Consider the following 13,440-nt stretch of genomic DNA (forward strand, 5'->3'; position numbering starts at 1 on the left):
TTTTCAATTTTCTACAGAGATTTTCTCTCTGGAAGGAGCTTCACTTTTGGAGATTGACAAAACACCGAGCGAAAGGGGCACAATAGCCCCACAAGTGTCAATTTCATCGTGAGCTTAGTTTTTTACTTCTAAGAAAACATGGACCCTTTTTGAAACCTTTCGATGAGGTAAAAGGAGGGTTTCTCATAATTCCTCACCAATATGCCAGACCTGAAAAAATAGTTTTAGAAGTACGCAATATTCTTTCATTTGAAATACTCAACTCCTCATAGAAATACTCCTACTCTCATCCAATTCTGGCCCATAGAATGCCCATCGATACTATTCACTTAAACCATTTTTTTTTTTTTTTTGTTTCCAAATTCATCTTTACACCCGTAGCACAAATGCATGTGCCATCTCTCGGACTTGAGATTTTTAAAAATGATGTTTTCAACGAAACGGTTCAATTGAGCGCTTAGTCTTTTTTGAAAAAAAATTAGATGAAAGTATCTAAAAGTTGCCCGAGTGATGAAAGAACTTTGCTTTACCGAAGTAATTCAAATGAATGATTTCATTCAAACTTACTTTAATAGCAAATTTAGGTGCTATATCAATGACGTCAGGAATAATACCATGCCGGCGAAGTGTGTAATCAAAATCGACTCTTGTTGATATAACTGTCTTGAAGATGCACACAACAATTATTGCGATTACAGATGGAAAGTAATACTTCATATAGTGATCTATGGTTTTTAAACTAGTGCGAATCATAGTTGAGTTGCTTCTCCTCAAATTCCTTCTACTCTCCATTATAATATACAAAGGAAACTGTAAAAAATAGAACTTGAATAAGTTATATGAAGTATGTATGTAAAAGCCGCTTTTACGGGGCGCAATGGCGCTCTGAAACGCCCACCCGCCACAGGAATCTGTTCTGGTAGAGATCCTCCCGTAGCCATCTCAGGGATGCCCTCTACCCACCGTTTAGCTGGACGCCCTCTGCGACGCCTCCCTGGAGGAGCCCACTCCAACACATTCAGATGAAGTAATGGTTTAATTATAGTAATTAAAGTTTATTGAAGTGATACCAAAACTTTTTCAAATAAGCTAATCTCCTTTTTCTCCAAATTATGAATGCTGAAAAAACTAGATCAGCAGTGTTGAAATAAGCGTGCTGTGCAAACTCACGCTCCCTGGCATGCCTGGTATGTTAAAATGTAGCTTATTAGTTGACAAGAAATTAAGAGGTTTTGCACTCTCCTAACTCTAAAAGTACGTTCTTTTCAAATTCTAAATACTTTTAACCCAATGAAACTTGTAATGAATAATTTAAAAGAACAAAAAGAAAATCGGAATTTTGGTCCAAATCGCAAGTCTCTGTATACCACCCTATCAAAATGGATCCCAGTCAAAATTCTGTGAACTTCATCGGGCTGGCCTTTTGGATAGTGTTAATTATCACTCTGGTTTTTGCTGAGAGAGTTTCATTTTGTATTCTCTTTCTAATGATGTATCATTCAATGACACCTTTTGAAAAATCAAATTTTCAACTTGGGACTAGCCCCCTCCCCCCTCCCCCCTCGGCCGAATGAAATTTTTGTGGCCATGACAATCCCTTTTGAAAGATACATAATTTCAAATAGAATGAGAAATTGAACTTTTTAGCGAAACCAGAGGTTTCTGATTATCAAATCAATCCAAACAATGGTAAAATATAGCTTTTCGATTGGCCGTCCTCTTGAAACGGTGATAGATAGACCCAAGTTTTAGACTTGAATGCAGCGTTTTTTATGTTCTTTGCAATGCTGAATTGCAATTGGTGGGTTACCATTTGAAATGAAAGACGCCTCCTTCCCAAATAATGATTGTAAATTCCAAGTCCTCAAAAATTCGAGGGGTCCTAAAAGTATAGTTTCCTTTAACTTGTGGGCACCGCCAAAATTTCAAGTCTCTGGCTCAATTCGTTCGAAAGTTACCAAGGTGGTGGAGGACTTACAGATCATCCTTTGAATTGTGAAGTGAGTACGTTCTATTGTGTAAAAGGTATAGAAAATCAGCGGTGCAACCTATGCGCTAAATTCTAAAAATGACGTTCTTAAAGAACTGAGCATTTAAATGCACATTTTTGTCGAAATTTCACGAGGATAATTTCCACGAAAAAAGAGATATGGGTGCACTTACTTTAGAATCCACCCCGGTGACATAAATGGGGGTCATTCCACGTCAACTGTGCCAGGCTCGGAACCCGACCCCCTCCGATTTGGCTGAAAATTGGTATACGGGGTCTTTACATCATTATAAGAAACTAATTTGAAGGGTTTTCCCATCCGACGCCCCGTTCGCGAGATATCGACCCCCAAAGATGGGGTGAATTTTAGCGATATTCAAAAAAGCCCGTTTTAGCGATTCTCATTTTCTCGACTTCCCTCTCTTTGACTCTCCATAGCGAGACTCTGTATCAATCCATCATACTTTGAAAGAGTGTTTCTAGACCAGTTTTTCATGTAGATTCTAAATATGCCATCGAAATTAAGCTAAAAATTATTTAAATGGCCGTAATTTAGAGTTTTTTAAAATTTACGATTTTTTTGCCATTCAATGTTCAAACTCAATTATCTAAAAAACAGTCACTCCGATTTTCGATTTTTTTTTTATACTTCAAGCTTAGGATATATACTTTTGGTTGATATACTTTTTTCAATAGTTATCGGACGGTTAAGGGCCTAAAAAAATTCAAATAGGCCAAAAAAGGTCAAAAATTGGTAAAAAAAAGACGATTTTTTACATTTTAATCCAAATATTTCGATAATGAACACTTCAATTAACGATGTTTTCCCCCAGTTTACCCTCTAAGATGTATAAAATCAGACTATCGACGCTTTCCATACATTTACCGATCGATTAACGGCCTGATGGAAACCGGAAACCGACCGAAAATCCTCGAAATTGACGCAAAAAGACGATTTTTCACACCGTAACCGATGCTTTCCATAGATTGTAACTGCAATTTCCAATTTTCTCTCTCTATTTCAACCTTAAGGTATATACTTTCGAGTAATAAACACTTACTAACGTGCATCGATGGGGCACGGATCTAAACGGAAATGAAAACCGGCCGGAAATGCTCAAAAATGACGGAAAAAGGCGATTTATTGCATAGTCAGGGAAGCATGTGTTCGAAAATTACGTCCCGTTTGCACGTTTGTGATGCAAGTTTACTCCTTCATTTTGGTCCCTAGAATGAGAAAATCTTTGGTGGACTATCCGATTTTGATGCCAAGGCCCCAAAAACAAGATGGCGGCCAAAATGGAGGCTGAAATTGAAATGTTGGTGAAACGGCACAAAACGTCAAGAGAGGTGTCGATCCTCATGTTTTTTGAATCGTAGATTCCAAAAAAATTGTCATACAGACCCCTCGACCCACGGAAATGACCAAAATCCAAGATGGCGGCCGATTTTGGCTCTTTAGTGGCTAAAACGTCAAATGAGGAGGAAAGAGAGGAGTAAACACTCCAGATATCTGTTTTCGAGGTCACCGATTCCAAAAAAATAGGAGAAAAAAACATCTCATGCCAAATGGTACTGATTTGGACCATGCAAAGGCCGAACTCGGCAGTCATTCTGATTAGAGTGTTCAGAAACACTCTATAATCGGGACCTCTCGACCCACGGAAATGCACAAAATCCAAGATGGCGGCGATTTTGGCTCCTGAATGGTTAAAACGTCAAATGCGGAGCAAAGTTCCCGATCCTCGAAAAGCCTTTCAGGGAGTTCACTTACCCTCATTCCTTCTAAAACCCTATGTCGCTACCCTTTCACTGGGCATCCACTTCGTCTCCTCCCGGGAGGAATACCCAATCAAGCATCTTCTTTGGCAGTCCTTCGTCCGTCATTCTATTAACATGGCCATACCAGTCAAGCTGTCTGATCATGTCGTCGAATACGATGTCATTTTCGATTCCCATGATCTGCCGCACTCTTTCATTGCGAACCCGATCGTCCCTAAAAATTCCTACAGCCACCTTCTCCAGAAATCTATCTTCGTAGCTCTCAGCATCCCTTGGGTCCGTTCCTTCAGCTGCCAAACTTCACTGTCATATGTAAGAATACTTTTGACTTCAACTTTGTAAATTTTTCTCTTGTTCTCTTTGGAAATCCGCGGATCCCAGAGGATTCCATTGAACATCGCTGTGGCCTTCTTTGCTTGGATGTTTCTTTCCTTGATCCCTTGATCCGTTCTTCCATCCTGGGTCAACCGCACCCCCCCCCCCCCCCCCAAGTACCTATAGTGCGCGCAGCCTTTGATCTGCTGCCCATCCTCCAACTCAGTGCTTTGCTGATCACCTCCCTTTGTCAGTTTCTCGGATTTGCTGATGACCAAGTGGTGATTGCACAAGATCAAGATGACGCCTAGTACATGAAGCGCAAGTTGGTAGCGGAGTATCGAAAGTCGAGTTTAGAAGTCAGCAAATCCAAATAATTACTATATAATAATCTCCCGGACGAGATAAGGTGATTCCTTCGTATTATGAGGCGCTGAATCCGGAAATTTCCTCCGTTCCTTCTCATCACCCTGCAATGGGCCGGGCCTGTTTGAAACTTTTGCTAGAGCAAAATTAAGAGTTTTTCCTTATAGATAATATGTCACAAAAATCACGATAAGCGCTTTCGCAAAGTCTGAAATATACTCCTCACTTCACAATTAGCGTAAGAAATTTCCGTTTTTTTAAGCTGCCCGCCTCAAAAACGATACCACGGCACAGGTGAACATTTCGTTAGAGGAGTCGTTCCGTTCAATCCCTCCTCAACATGGCAGACGCTTCCGCGCGCAAGTATATGAGATGCATGAGGTCAATCACGGCGGATATGTGTCACCGCGAGAAAAATGTGAATGTAAACACGCCGATTGTTATCAAGTGGTTAGAATCATCGTCCCATCTCAAGCGTTTTGATGGATTGGCGTCAGCTATGTTGAATATTGCGTAGTATCCTTGTAAGCAGGGGTTGGACGGAATATGACTCCTCTAACGAAACGTTCACCTGTGCCGTGGTATCGTTTTTGAGGCGGGAAGCTAAAAAAAACGCAAAATTCTTATGCAAATCGTGAAGTAAGGAGTACATTTTAGACTTTGCCGATCCGCTCATCGTGATTTTTGAGACATTTCCTACCAACAGTACCAGACAGTACCTACCAACTCTTATTTTTGATCAGAGACAAGAGACCCTCCACTAGTATCTTGGCCATTGTGGAAACTTTTACTTTCGGGACCTCAGCATTCTACTGTTGACTTACCTACATGGTTGATGTTTAACAACAGGTTGGTAGTTTTGTTTTGCAAACAAGCCGAAAATGGCCGACGTTTGGGGAACTATAGATACAAATTTTTTAGGAGCAGCCCGAGACGATGATAACAGTGGAACAACAAAGATGAAAAAAACGGGAAACAAGGCTAAAAATACACAATTATGAAACCCGAGACGTTTCGACTCAACACTGAGTCATTTTCAGTCGGAAACAATAAAAAATTTTTAAAAGAAAAACGCTAAAACCTGAGCTCTACATGGTGGGGCCGGGATCTGAGAGAAAAAAAAAAAAAAAAAATTGATAACAAACAAGACACATCGATGCCAGCACCAGAGTAGTTTAGAAAAAGAGAGACCCCAGCAAAAATACGCCAAAACAGATTACACATTGTAACAACACTGCAACCTGTCGTGACTACTCTGCATAGGAACAGTCAAAAAGGCCTTAAAAGGTCAATGTCGGAGCACGCCTCTTACTGGCAGAAGTTCAATGTCGCACCAGACGCGTGCACCAGTCACCAGGAGCTACATACTCTCGACTTCAGTTCATTTTTTCCACTCGAGACCGACATACCCGTAAGTTTTCTAAGGAGTCAATACATCTTAAGGAAGTTAATATTTTAGAATAAGGAAGTGCTTTTAACCACACAGATCTACCCAATATTATAAGGAAGTGTTTTTTACACACGATTGTATTGCAATGAAGAAACCCGTTTCCACACCACCTTAGAGGTAGGGCTATCAGCGCGTTTTTTTTAAAGTGGTATCCCCAGTAGGCCTATTCCACTAGATGATATTATTAGTTTACATCACAAAAAAACTATGTATGTAATTCCACTAGACGATATTTTTTATTTTTATTATTTTTTTTTAAATTTTTATTTTTTATTTCTTTTAATTTTTTTTATTTTTTAAATTTTTTTTTTTGCACGCGTCCTTTGTCATTGTCCACATCAAAACCGAATAATCGCTTGAACTTACGAGATTTCCTTAAAATCTCTCATCAATGTAACTATCATACAACTAATCCTTCGGACAATTTTCAAGAATAAAGTCATTCGACACGTCTTGATATTTTACAATATTTTCCCAATCGACTTTATGTTTGAATTTCTTGATAAATCTTTCTGACATTTTCTGGTAACGAGAAGCAATTTTCCAATCTATAAGATAACTGAATTCTTCCATTTCTTTCTCAGATAGAAGAATTTTTGATGAAATTAAATCCCAACATTTATTTAAGGCCACTCCATGAGAACGAATAAAGTCGATTGATAGATGACAGTTGTTTAGAAGCAAACGCCTGAAATTTAATCGATGTGAGTGATTATGAAGAATATTTTCTGGAGTGTTGGGATTATTAGACATGTCATCGAAGTCGATGTACGATGAAATCTCTTCTACGAGCCGATATGACAAGTTGTCTGATTTACCGGCTTCAGCTACTTTGGAAGTCAGTACTGGATCCTGCAAAAGCAAGTTCCAGTTAATGTAGCTCCTCAGAAATTTAAGACTCATTTTTTTTTCTTCCACTCTTCCAATGGTCAAGAGCCTTCAAGCTCCAGGAAGCGAATGAAAAAACCGGAAGAGGACACTCCTTTTATCCTTTAGACAATTTTCGAGGATGAAGTCATTCGACACGTTTTGATATTTAACAATATTTTCCCAATCCACTTTATGTTAGAATTTTTTAATAAATCGATATTACACACGAAAGGAGACAATAATTCTTAAGGAAGTAAATATTTGAGCCACACAATTATACAGGAAGGGAACCACAAGAGTCATCATATTTTTAACGAAAAAAATTCATTAAAATTCTCTTCTTTTGAATCTTATACGGATCTCTACAGCAGGGTTCACATCCAGTAAACAGCTAAAGAAACTGTAAATCTTACGATATTTAATTACACCTTCGAAGAAAGACATAAGTCACAAACGTACCTTAAAGGAAAAAGCTTAAATACGTCACGCTGAACCTATACAAATGACGTCAATAGTATATTTTCATAGGAAAAGAACGAGCGCTGCTAATTTTTGTAGATACCAAAATTTTTGTTTTAGGGGCAAACGCTTGAGGCAAAAGGGCTTAGGAGGTGCTAAAGTACCCTATTGAGTACAAGGGACCCTTCTCCCCCCAATTTTGAGTGTTATATAACTTTTGAAAATCCACAAAATTTTGAAATTGGACCCATGTGCGATGACGACCATCGCGTACACGGGTAAGGTTCTGGGAGAAAACTGGATAAAAGTAGCTTCGTCAAGTAATTTGAATTGGTATCGAAGTAGAAGACCTATAAATGGAGAAAAGACAAGGAAAGGCAAGTAAAGAGCAGGAGGTGGTGGAATTGGAGGATGCTAGTATCCTCAGGAGACCTATTCCACTTGATGTTATTTAATCACATCATCTGTTATTTTTCCACATCATTCTTGTTTTGGAGCGTTTTCTAGAAGAAATTTAAGTGATACATTTTGCTATTTCCTTACACGAACCCACTCGACACGAAGTCTGAATTTTCTGATGAATGGTTCAGACATTTTGTGATATCGAGAGAGCAATTTCCAATCTAACGTGAGAGCGAGCTCCTCCATCTCAGCTTCGGAGAGATTTATTTTTGAAGATATCAAATCCCAACATTTCTTCAAAGCTAGACCGTGACAACGAATGAAGTGTACGGAGAGGGAACAATTATTTAGAAGTAATTTTCTAAAATCGAAACGATGAGAGTGATTGTGAAGAATAATTTCAGGAGTTTTAACAACCTTAGACATCTCCTTGAGATCAATGAATGATAAGACTTCCTCTATCAGTTGCCGTGGTAAGTTGTCTGATTCTGCTTCTGCTACTATTTTTCTTGTCAGGGCTGGATCTTGCAATAGCGAATTCCAGTCAATATAACTCCACAAGAATTTAAGACTCATTTTTCTTGCTCTTCTCACCCAACCAATATACTTTGACTGTTAAGGAAGTATACATTTTCTACAATACTAAGAGGAAGCTCACTCAGTGCGGTTTTTTTTTACTGTCACATTATACCATCTGTCTATGAATTTACGCAGAAAAATTTTCTTTAACAATCACCTCAACAGCAAAGAAAAAAAAACACAACTATTCTTTTTTCTACTACGAAACAAGAGAATCATTTGAGAATCATATATCTTACTATTTCTCCCTCTATATTATGACTATCGCAATCCACGTAAGTCCACACACACACACACTCACCCTCACAATACACCACTATAGATTACCGCGATAGAGAATAAAAACTCGCGGGACACCCTTACACACTGAAGCTGGAGCGAAGGCACTGGAAAAAACACAACTGATGAAAGAGGAAGGTACCTAGCATTCTGCTTTTATAATGTTCGAAGTTATGACGTTATGCGGAAAATAATCATTGCCCAGGGTTACGCGGAAAAGATTGTCTTTTTCAGTGCAGCGTGTTCGAACGAAAGAGGACAATAGCAAGAAACTACAGATATAAGGAAGTAAAGCTCGTTTCCGCAAAGGACCCGATCAAAATAATATAAGGAAGTGAGCGCATCTTTTAAATTGCAAAAAATCACTCGAGAATCACATACCATACTGTTTCTCCCACTGTATTATGATTAACACACTTCACGTAAGTTTATTCCACGAGCACCGCTGGGACTGACACAGAAAAATTTTCATTAACAATCACCTCAACACCAATGGGGAAAAAAAATAAAATAAAAAAAAAATAAAAAAATAAAAAAAAATAAAAAAAAATAAAAAAATAAGAAAAAAATAAAAAAATAAAAAAATAAAAAAAAAATGAAAAAAATAAGAAAAAAATAAAAAATAAAAAAAAATTAAAAAAAATAAAAAAATAAAAAAAAAATAAACAGCACAACTATTCTTTTTTCTACTACGAAACAAGAGAATCATATATCTTACTATTCCCCCCCCCCCCCACTTGCTTAACGCAATCCGCGGAACTCCACTCTTCAAGCACCGCTGGGACTGATGAATTCCACAGAACGCTAAACGCAAGGAGTACAGCACTAAACACGAACACACACACAAACACACCCTAACACACCCCGAAACACATACACACACACCCTCACACACACAATACACCACTACACACTACCACGATGGAGCAAAAAAAAACTTTAAAAAAGAGAAAAAAACCTTGCAGGAGACACTATTACACACTGGACTGGACACAGTCTGTGTAAGGTGTGCACCGGCCCTAGAATTTTGTGACGGATCGGATGACGGTCAGTGAGCGTCCCCCGATCAAAATACCGGCCGGTGCACACCTTACACAGACTGTGTCCAAGGCTTGGACACTCGTTATTAGCTATTGCTCCCTGTTCATTGTTAGCTTCCTGAAAGCAATATTGAGCATTACAGTTAGATTTCGCTTCCTTTAAGTAGTTCCATTTGCACATGTGACCATGCGTTTTACTCAAATTCCGAAGGTAGACGCGTTTATGCATTTTCGAAAGTAATATAATGCATTACATTTGAGAAGGACTTGTTAACTTGGGTCTCTACTCTGAGACGGTATGTGGATCATGAATGATGTGATGAAGTTTCATCGCTTCCTTCAAGTGTTGTATTTTCAATGGTAAACAGAATATGGCCACTGAATATTCCACTCGTGATTGGCTCGACAATTGCGCTTCGGTGTCGCAGAGCGCACGGAAGCGCTATAAAATCGACATGTTAGTAGTGGTGTATTTTTATACAGAGTAGTTGTATGATAGTTACAAACATAGATCTTTTGTGATGTAAACTAATAATATCATCCGGCCTTTGGTAGGATCGCTATCAGTGGCGGTTGGGTGTCGCAGAGCGCACGGAAGCGCTATAAAATCGACATGTTAGTAGTGGTGTATTTTTATACAGAGTATGTAGGGTAGGAAATGATGAGATACGAGTTGCTGAGGAGCTTTGGTAGATGACGCTCACTGACCGTCATCCGATCTGTCACAAAATTCTAGGGCCGCTGCACACCTTACACAGTCTAAGGCTGGGACACTCGTTGTTAGCTATTGCTTCCTGTTAATTGTTAGCTTCCTGAAAGCAATATTGAGCATTACAGTTAGATTTCGCTTCCTTTAAGTAGTTCCATTTGCACATATGAGCATGCATTTTACTCGTTTCGTAGTAGGAAAAAGAATAGTTGTGGTTTTTTTTTTTTTTTTTTTCATTTGTGTTTAGGTGATCGTTAATGAAAATTTTTCTGTGTAATTCATAGACAGATGGTATAATGTGACAGTGAAAAAACTGCACTGGGTGAGCTTCCTCTTAGTATTGTAGAAAATGTATACTTTCTTAACAGTCAAAGTATATTGGTTGGGTGAGTAAGCAAAGCACTTCTTTTTAGTAAAGATAAACGATGGAGACTTCCATAAGAGGGTAAGGGAAGGCTTTGTTCCATCTTTTTTTACTTGTTTTTGTGTGTATTTCTTTTCCGTCTTTGGAGAGGTCTAAAGAAAAAGGAAGGAGAAAAGGTTTTTGTTATCAGAAAATGAGCAAGGGGTTCATTGAAAAATTCAAGCATTGTGTGGATTGGGAGAAGATTGTGAAGTGTGATAACGTATCAAAGGACTTCCTCCTGAAAAATTGTTCAAAAGATGAAAACAAGAAAATAGATATTTCTCGTCGATTGATTCATACTAGATGCGAATGAATTTTAAGAAGTGGAAGAAGCCTCCGGGGGGGGGGGGGGGGGACCACTTCAAAAAACGCACAGGCTGCCCTATTTTTGTGGTGATACCTTTCTCGTGGTATTATAAAAAATTACACTTCCTTAACAGTCAAAGTAGAATTATTGGGAGAGTAAGCATGGCACATCCTCATGGTAAGGATATTAAATGTTCACTTCCTTAAGAGTTGAGTCTCTACTATGAGACGGCACGCGGATCATGAATGATGTGATGAAATATTTGCTTCCTTCAAGTGTTGTATTTTTAGTGGTAAACAGCATATGGTCACTGAATATTCCTCTCGCGATTGGCTCAGCAATTTTAGGGACATCGAAGGAGAAATCATTGAGAAAAGGAAAAGGTAGCACAACTCCTTGGCTTCAAGAAGCACCGCAGATAAGACAGCATACAAACAAACCTAGAAAATAGTTAGAAAATTGGTCGTTATGAGGAAGAATGGCATCTAAGAGAAAAACCGTTCCAAAGTCCACAGTTTTGGCTAGAGAATTAGAGGTTTCGTTATCAGTGGCGGTTGGCTGTCGCAGAGCGCACGGAAAAAATCGTCATATTAATAGCAGTGCATTCATATACAGAGTATAGAGGGTAGGAAATGATGAGATACGAGATGCTGAGGAGCTTTGGTAGGCTCGTTATCAGAGGCGGTTGGGTGTCGCAGAGCGCACGGAAAAAATCGACATGTTAGTAATAGTGAATTCATGTACAGAGTATGTAGGGTAGGAAATGATGAGATACGAGATGCTGAGGAGCTTTGGTAGGATCGTTATCGGTGGCGGTTGGGTGTCGCAGAGCGAAGGAAAGCTGTATAAAATCGATTTGTTAGTAGTGGTGTATTTATATAAGAGGACTAGAGATTTCACTTGTGATTGACTGTCTTCTAACGTCATTTATGGTGCTCGTAGGATTCAATTATTGTAGGGTAATAAAAATTCTTCTTGTTTTTTAAGGTGAAGTTTTCTTCCTTGCATAAAGTAATTGTTTCGTCTCTTAAAGCGTACTTTGCTTCATTTGATAGGAGTCTGCTGGATGGAAAGAAGGTAAGCGTACCTCGTGTGTGGTATGGAAAATAATTATCTTAAACAATGTAATGAGGTATTTTTCCGCTTCCTTTAAGTGTATTTCACTTACTTATTTTGATGTCTTGCGTCTTCAGACTGTAAGATATGTGTATGAGTCTTATGTCGTCATCCAGCAGTAATAACTTTCATCGCGTCTCAATCACTCCCTTTTGTCGCTTTTGACTGAACTTCCGTCTGGTAATTGAGTCGTTTTCCTGATCAAAAACGGGTGTGCTTCTTCATGTTATGGATTTCACTTCTTAATAGGTGTACACTCAAGTCTGAGGGGAAAAAAATTGCTTCTCCTAAAGGTGGTGAATGTTTAAAAATAACTCACCAAGTTTGAAGTGACAACGTTGGTCAGCAATGCTTTGAGAGCGTCACTATAGCTGCATCTCACATAAGTGCATTGGGGTGACATCATGTGGGTCCGGAGGTCATCGGGTGCTGAAGGACAGTACTGCAGTCTGTTGGCTACACTTCCTGTGAATGAGTTGTTGATATATCGATAGATGATAAAGCGATGCAAGTTGTGTATAGTCGGACTCAGTGCGTAGAGGACTGGAATAGGTAGCGGCGTTGACAACAGATCCTGCTATCCAACTTATGTATTCAGCACCTTGAATTGGGGGGGGGGGGGGGGTGAGGTGATTGAAGTCGGTGAGATACATGGAGATAGAGTCCGTGGTTGGTGTGGGTTCTTCCAAGATGAGCGAGGCGTTGGTCCTCCGAGGCGTCCAGTGTTGTGTGCAGGATCTTGGTGTGAGGCGAACTGGTAGAAACCATAGGCTTGCAGAGGGTTTTTATATCTTAATAAGCGGAAGCATTCCTCTATTTACTCAGTCAACTTTGATGTAGAAAGCCTCCACGGTAGTTCGTTAAATAGGTACGTCATTGGTGAAGTAAGCTAGTTCACCTTGGTTGAATGACTGTATACGCTCGCAACTCAGGCTGCGTCGCAAAGGAACAAAGGAAGCAATTAAGATTCTGACGTCAGAAGTTGCTGCACTAGGAATAGGAAAGACAACTTTTCCTTGTTTCGTTCGCGCAATGATTATTTTCCGCAAAACGTCATAAGCTCGTACATTATAAAAGCAGATTGCTATCTAGCTCTTTCATCAGTTGTGTTTTTCCAGTGCCTCGCTCCAGCTTCAGTGTGTAATAGTGTCTCCTGCAAGGTTTTTTTCTCTTTTTTAAAGTTTTTTTTTTGCTCCATCGTGGTAGTGTGTAGTGGTGTATTGTGTGTGTGAGGGTGTGTGTATGTGTTTCAGGGTGTGTTGGGGTGTGTTTGTGTGTGTGTTCGTGTTTAGTGCTGTACTCCTTGCGTTTAGCGTTCTGTGGAATTCATCAGTCCCAGCGGTGCTTGAAGAGTGGAGTTCCGCGGATTG

General features: G+C 39.3%; 1 protein-coding gene across 14 annotated transcripts in view; it reads right to left on the reverse strand.

Annotated features, from left to right (window-relative positions):
- LOC140224196 (OV-16 antigen-like) overlaps positions 1 to 13,440 on the reverse strand; it is a 39,097-nt gene that overhangs the window by 12,713 nt on the left and 12,944 nt on the right. For 12 of the 14 annotated variants that reach the window (XR_011899450.1, XR_011899448.1, XR_011899449.1 and 9 more), the window contains one exon: positions 568 to 810. The exons of 1 other annotated variant lie outside the window; for it this stretch is intronic. Coding sequence is in view for 1 of the 13 variants with exons in the window: in XM_072297778.1 (XP_072153879.1) it covers positions 568 to 810 (243 nt within the window). In the remaining 12 variants the exon portion in view is untranslated. Of the gene's footprint in view, positions 1 to 567; positions 811 to 13,440 lie in introns of those variants that run through there. One more of the 14 variants, XR_011899459.1, reaches the window with a different exon arrangement.

Source organism: Bemisia tabaci, chromosome 3, assembly GCF_918797505.1.
Source record: "Bemisia tabaci chromosome 3, PGI_BMITA_v3".
NCBI classification, from domain to species: Eukaryota; Metazoa; Arthropoda; class Insecta; order Hemiptera; family Aleyrodidae; genus Bemisia; species Bemisia tabaci.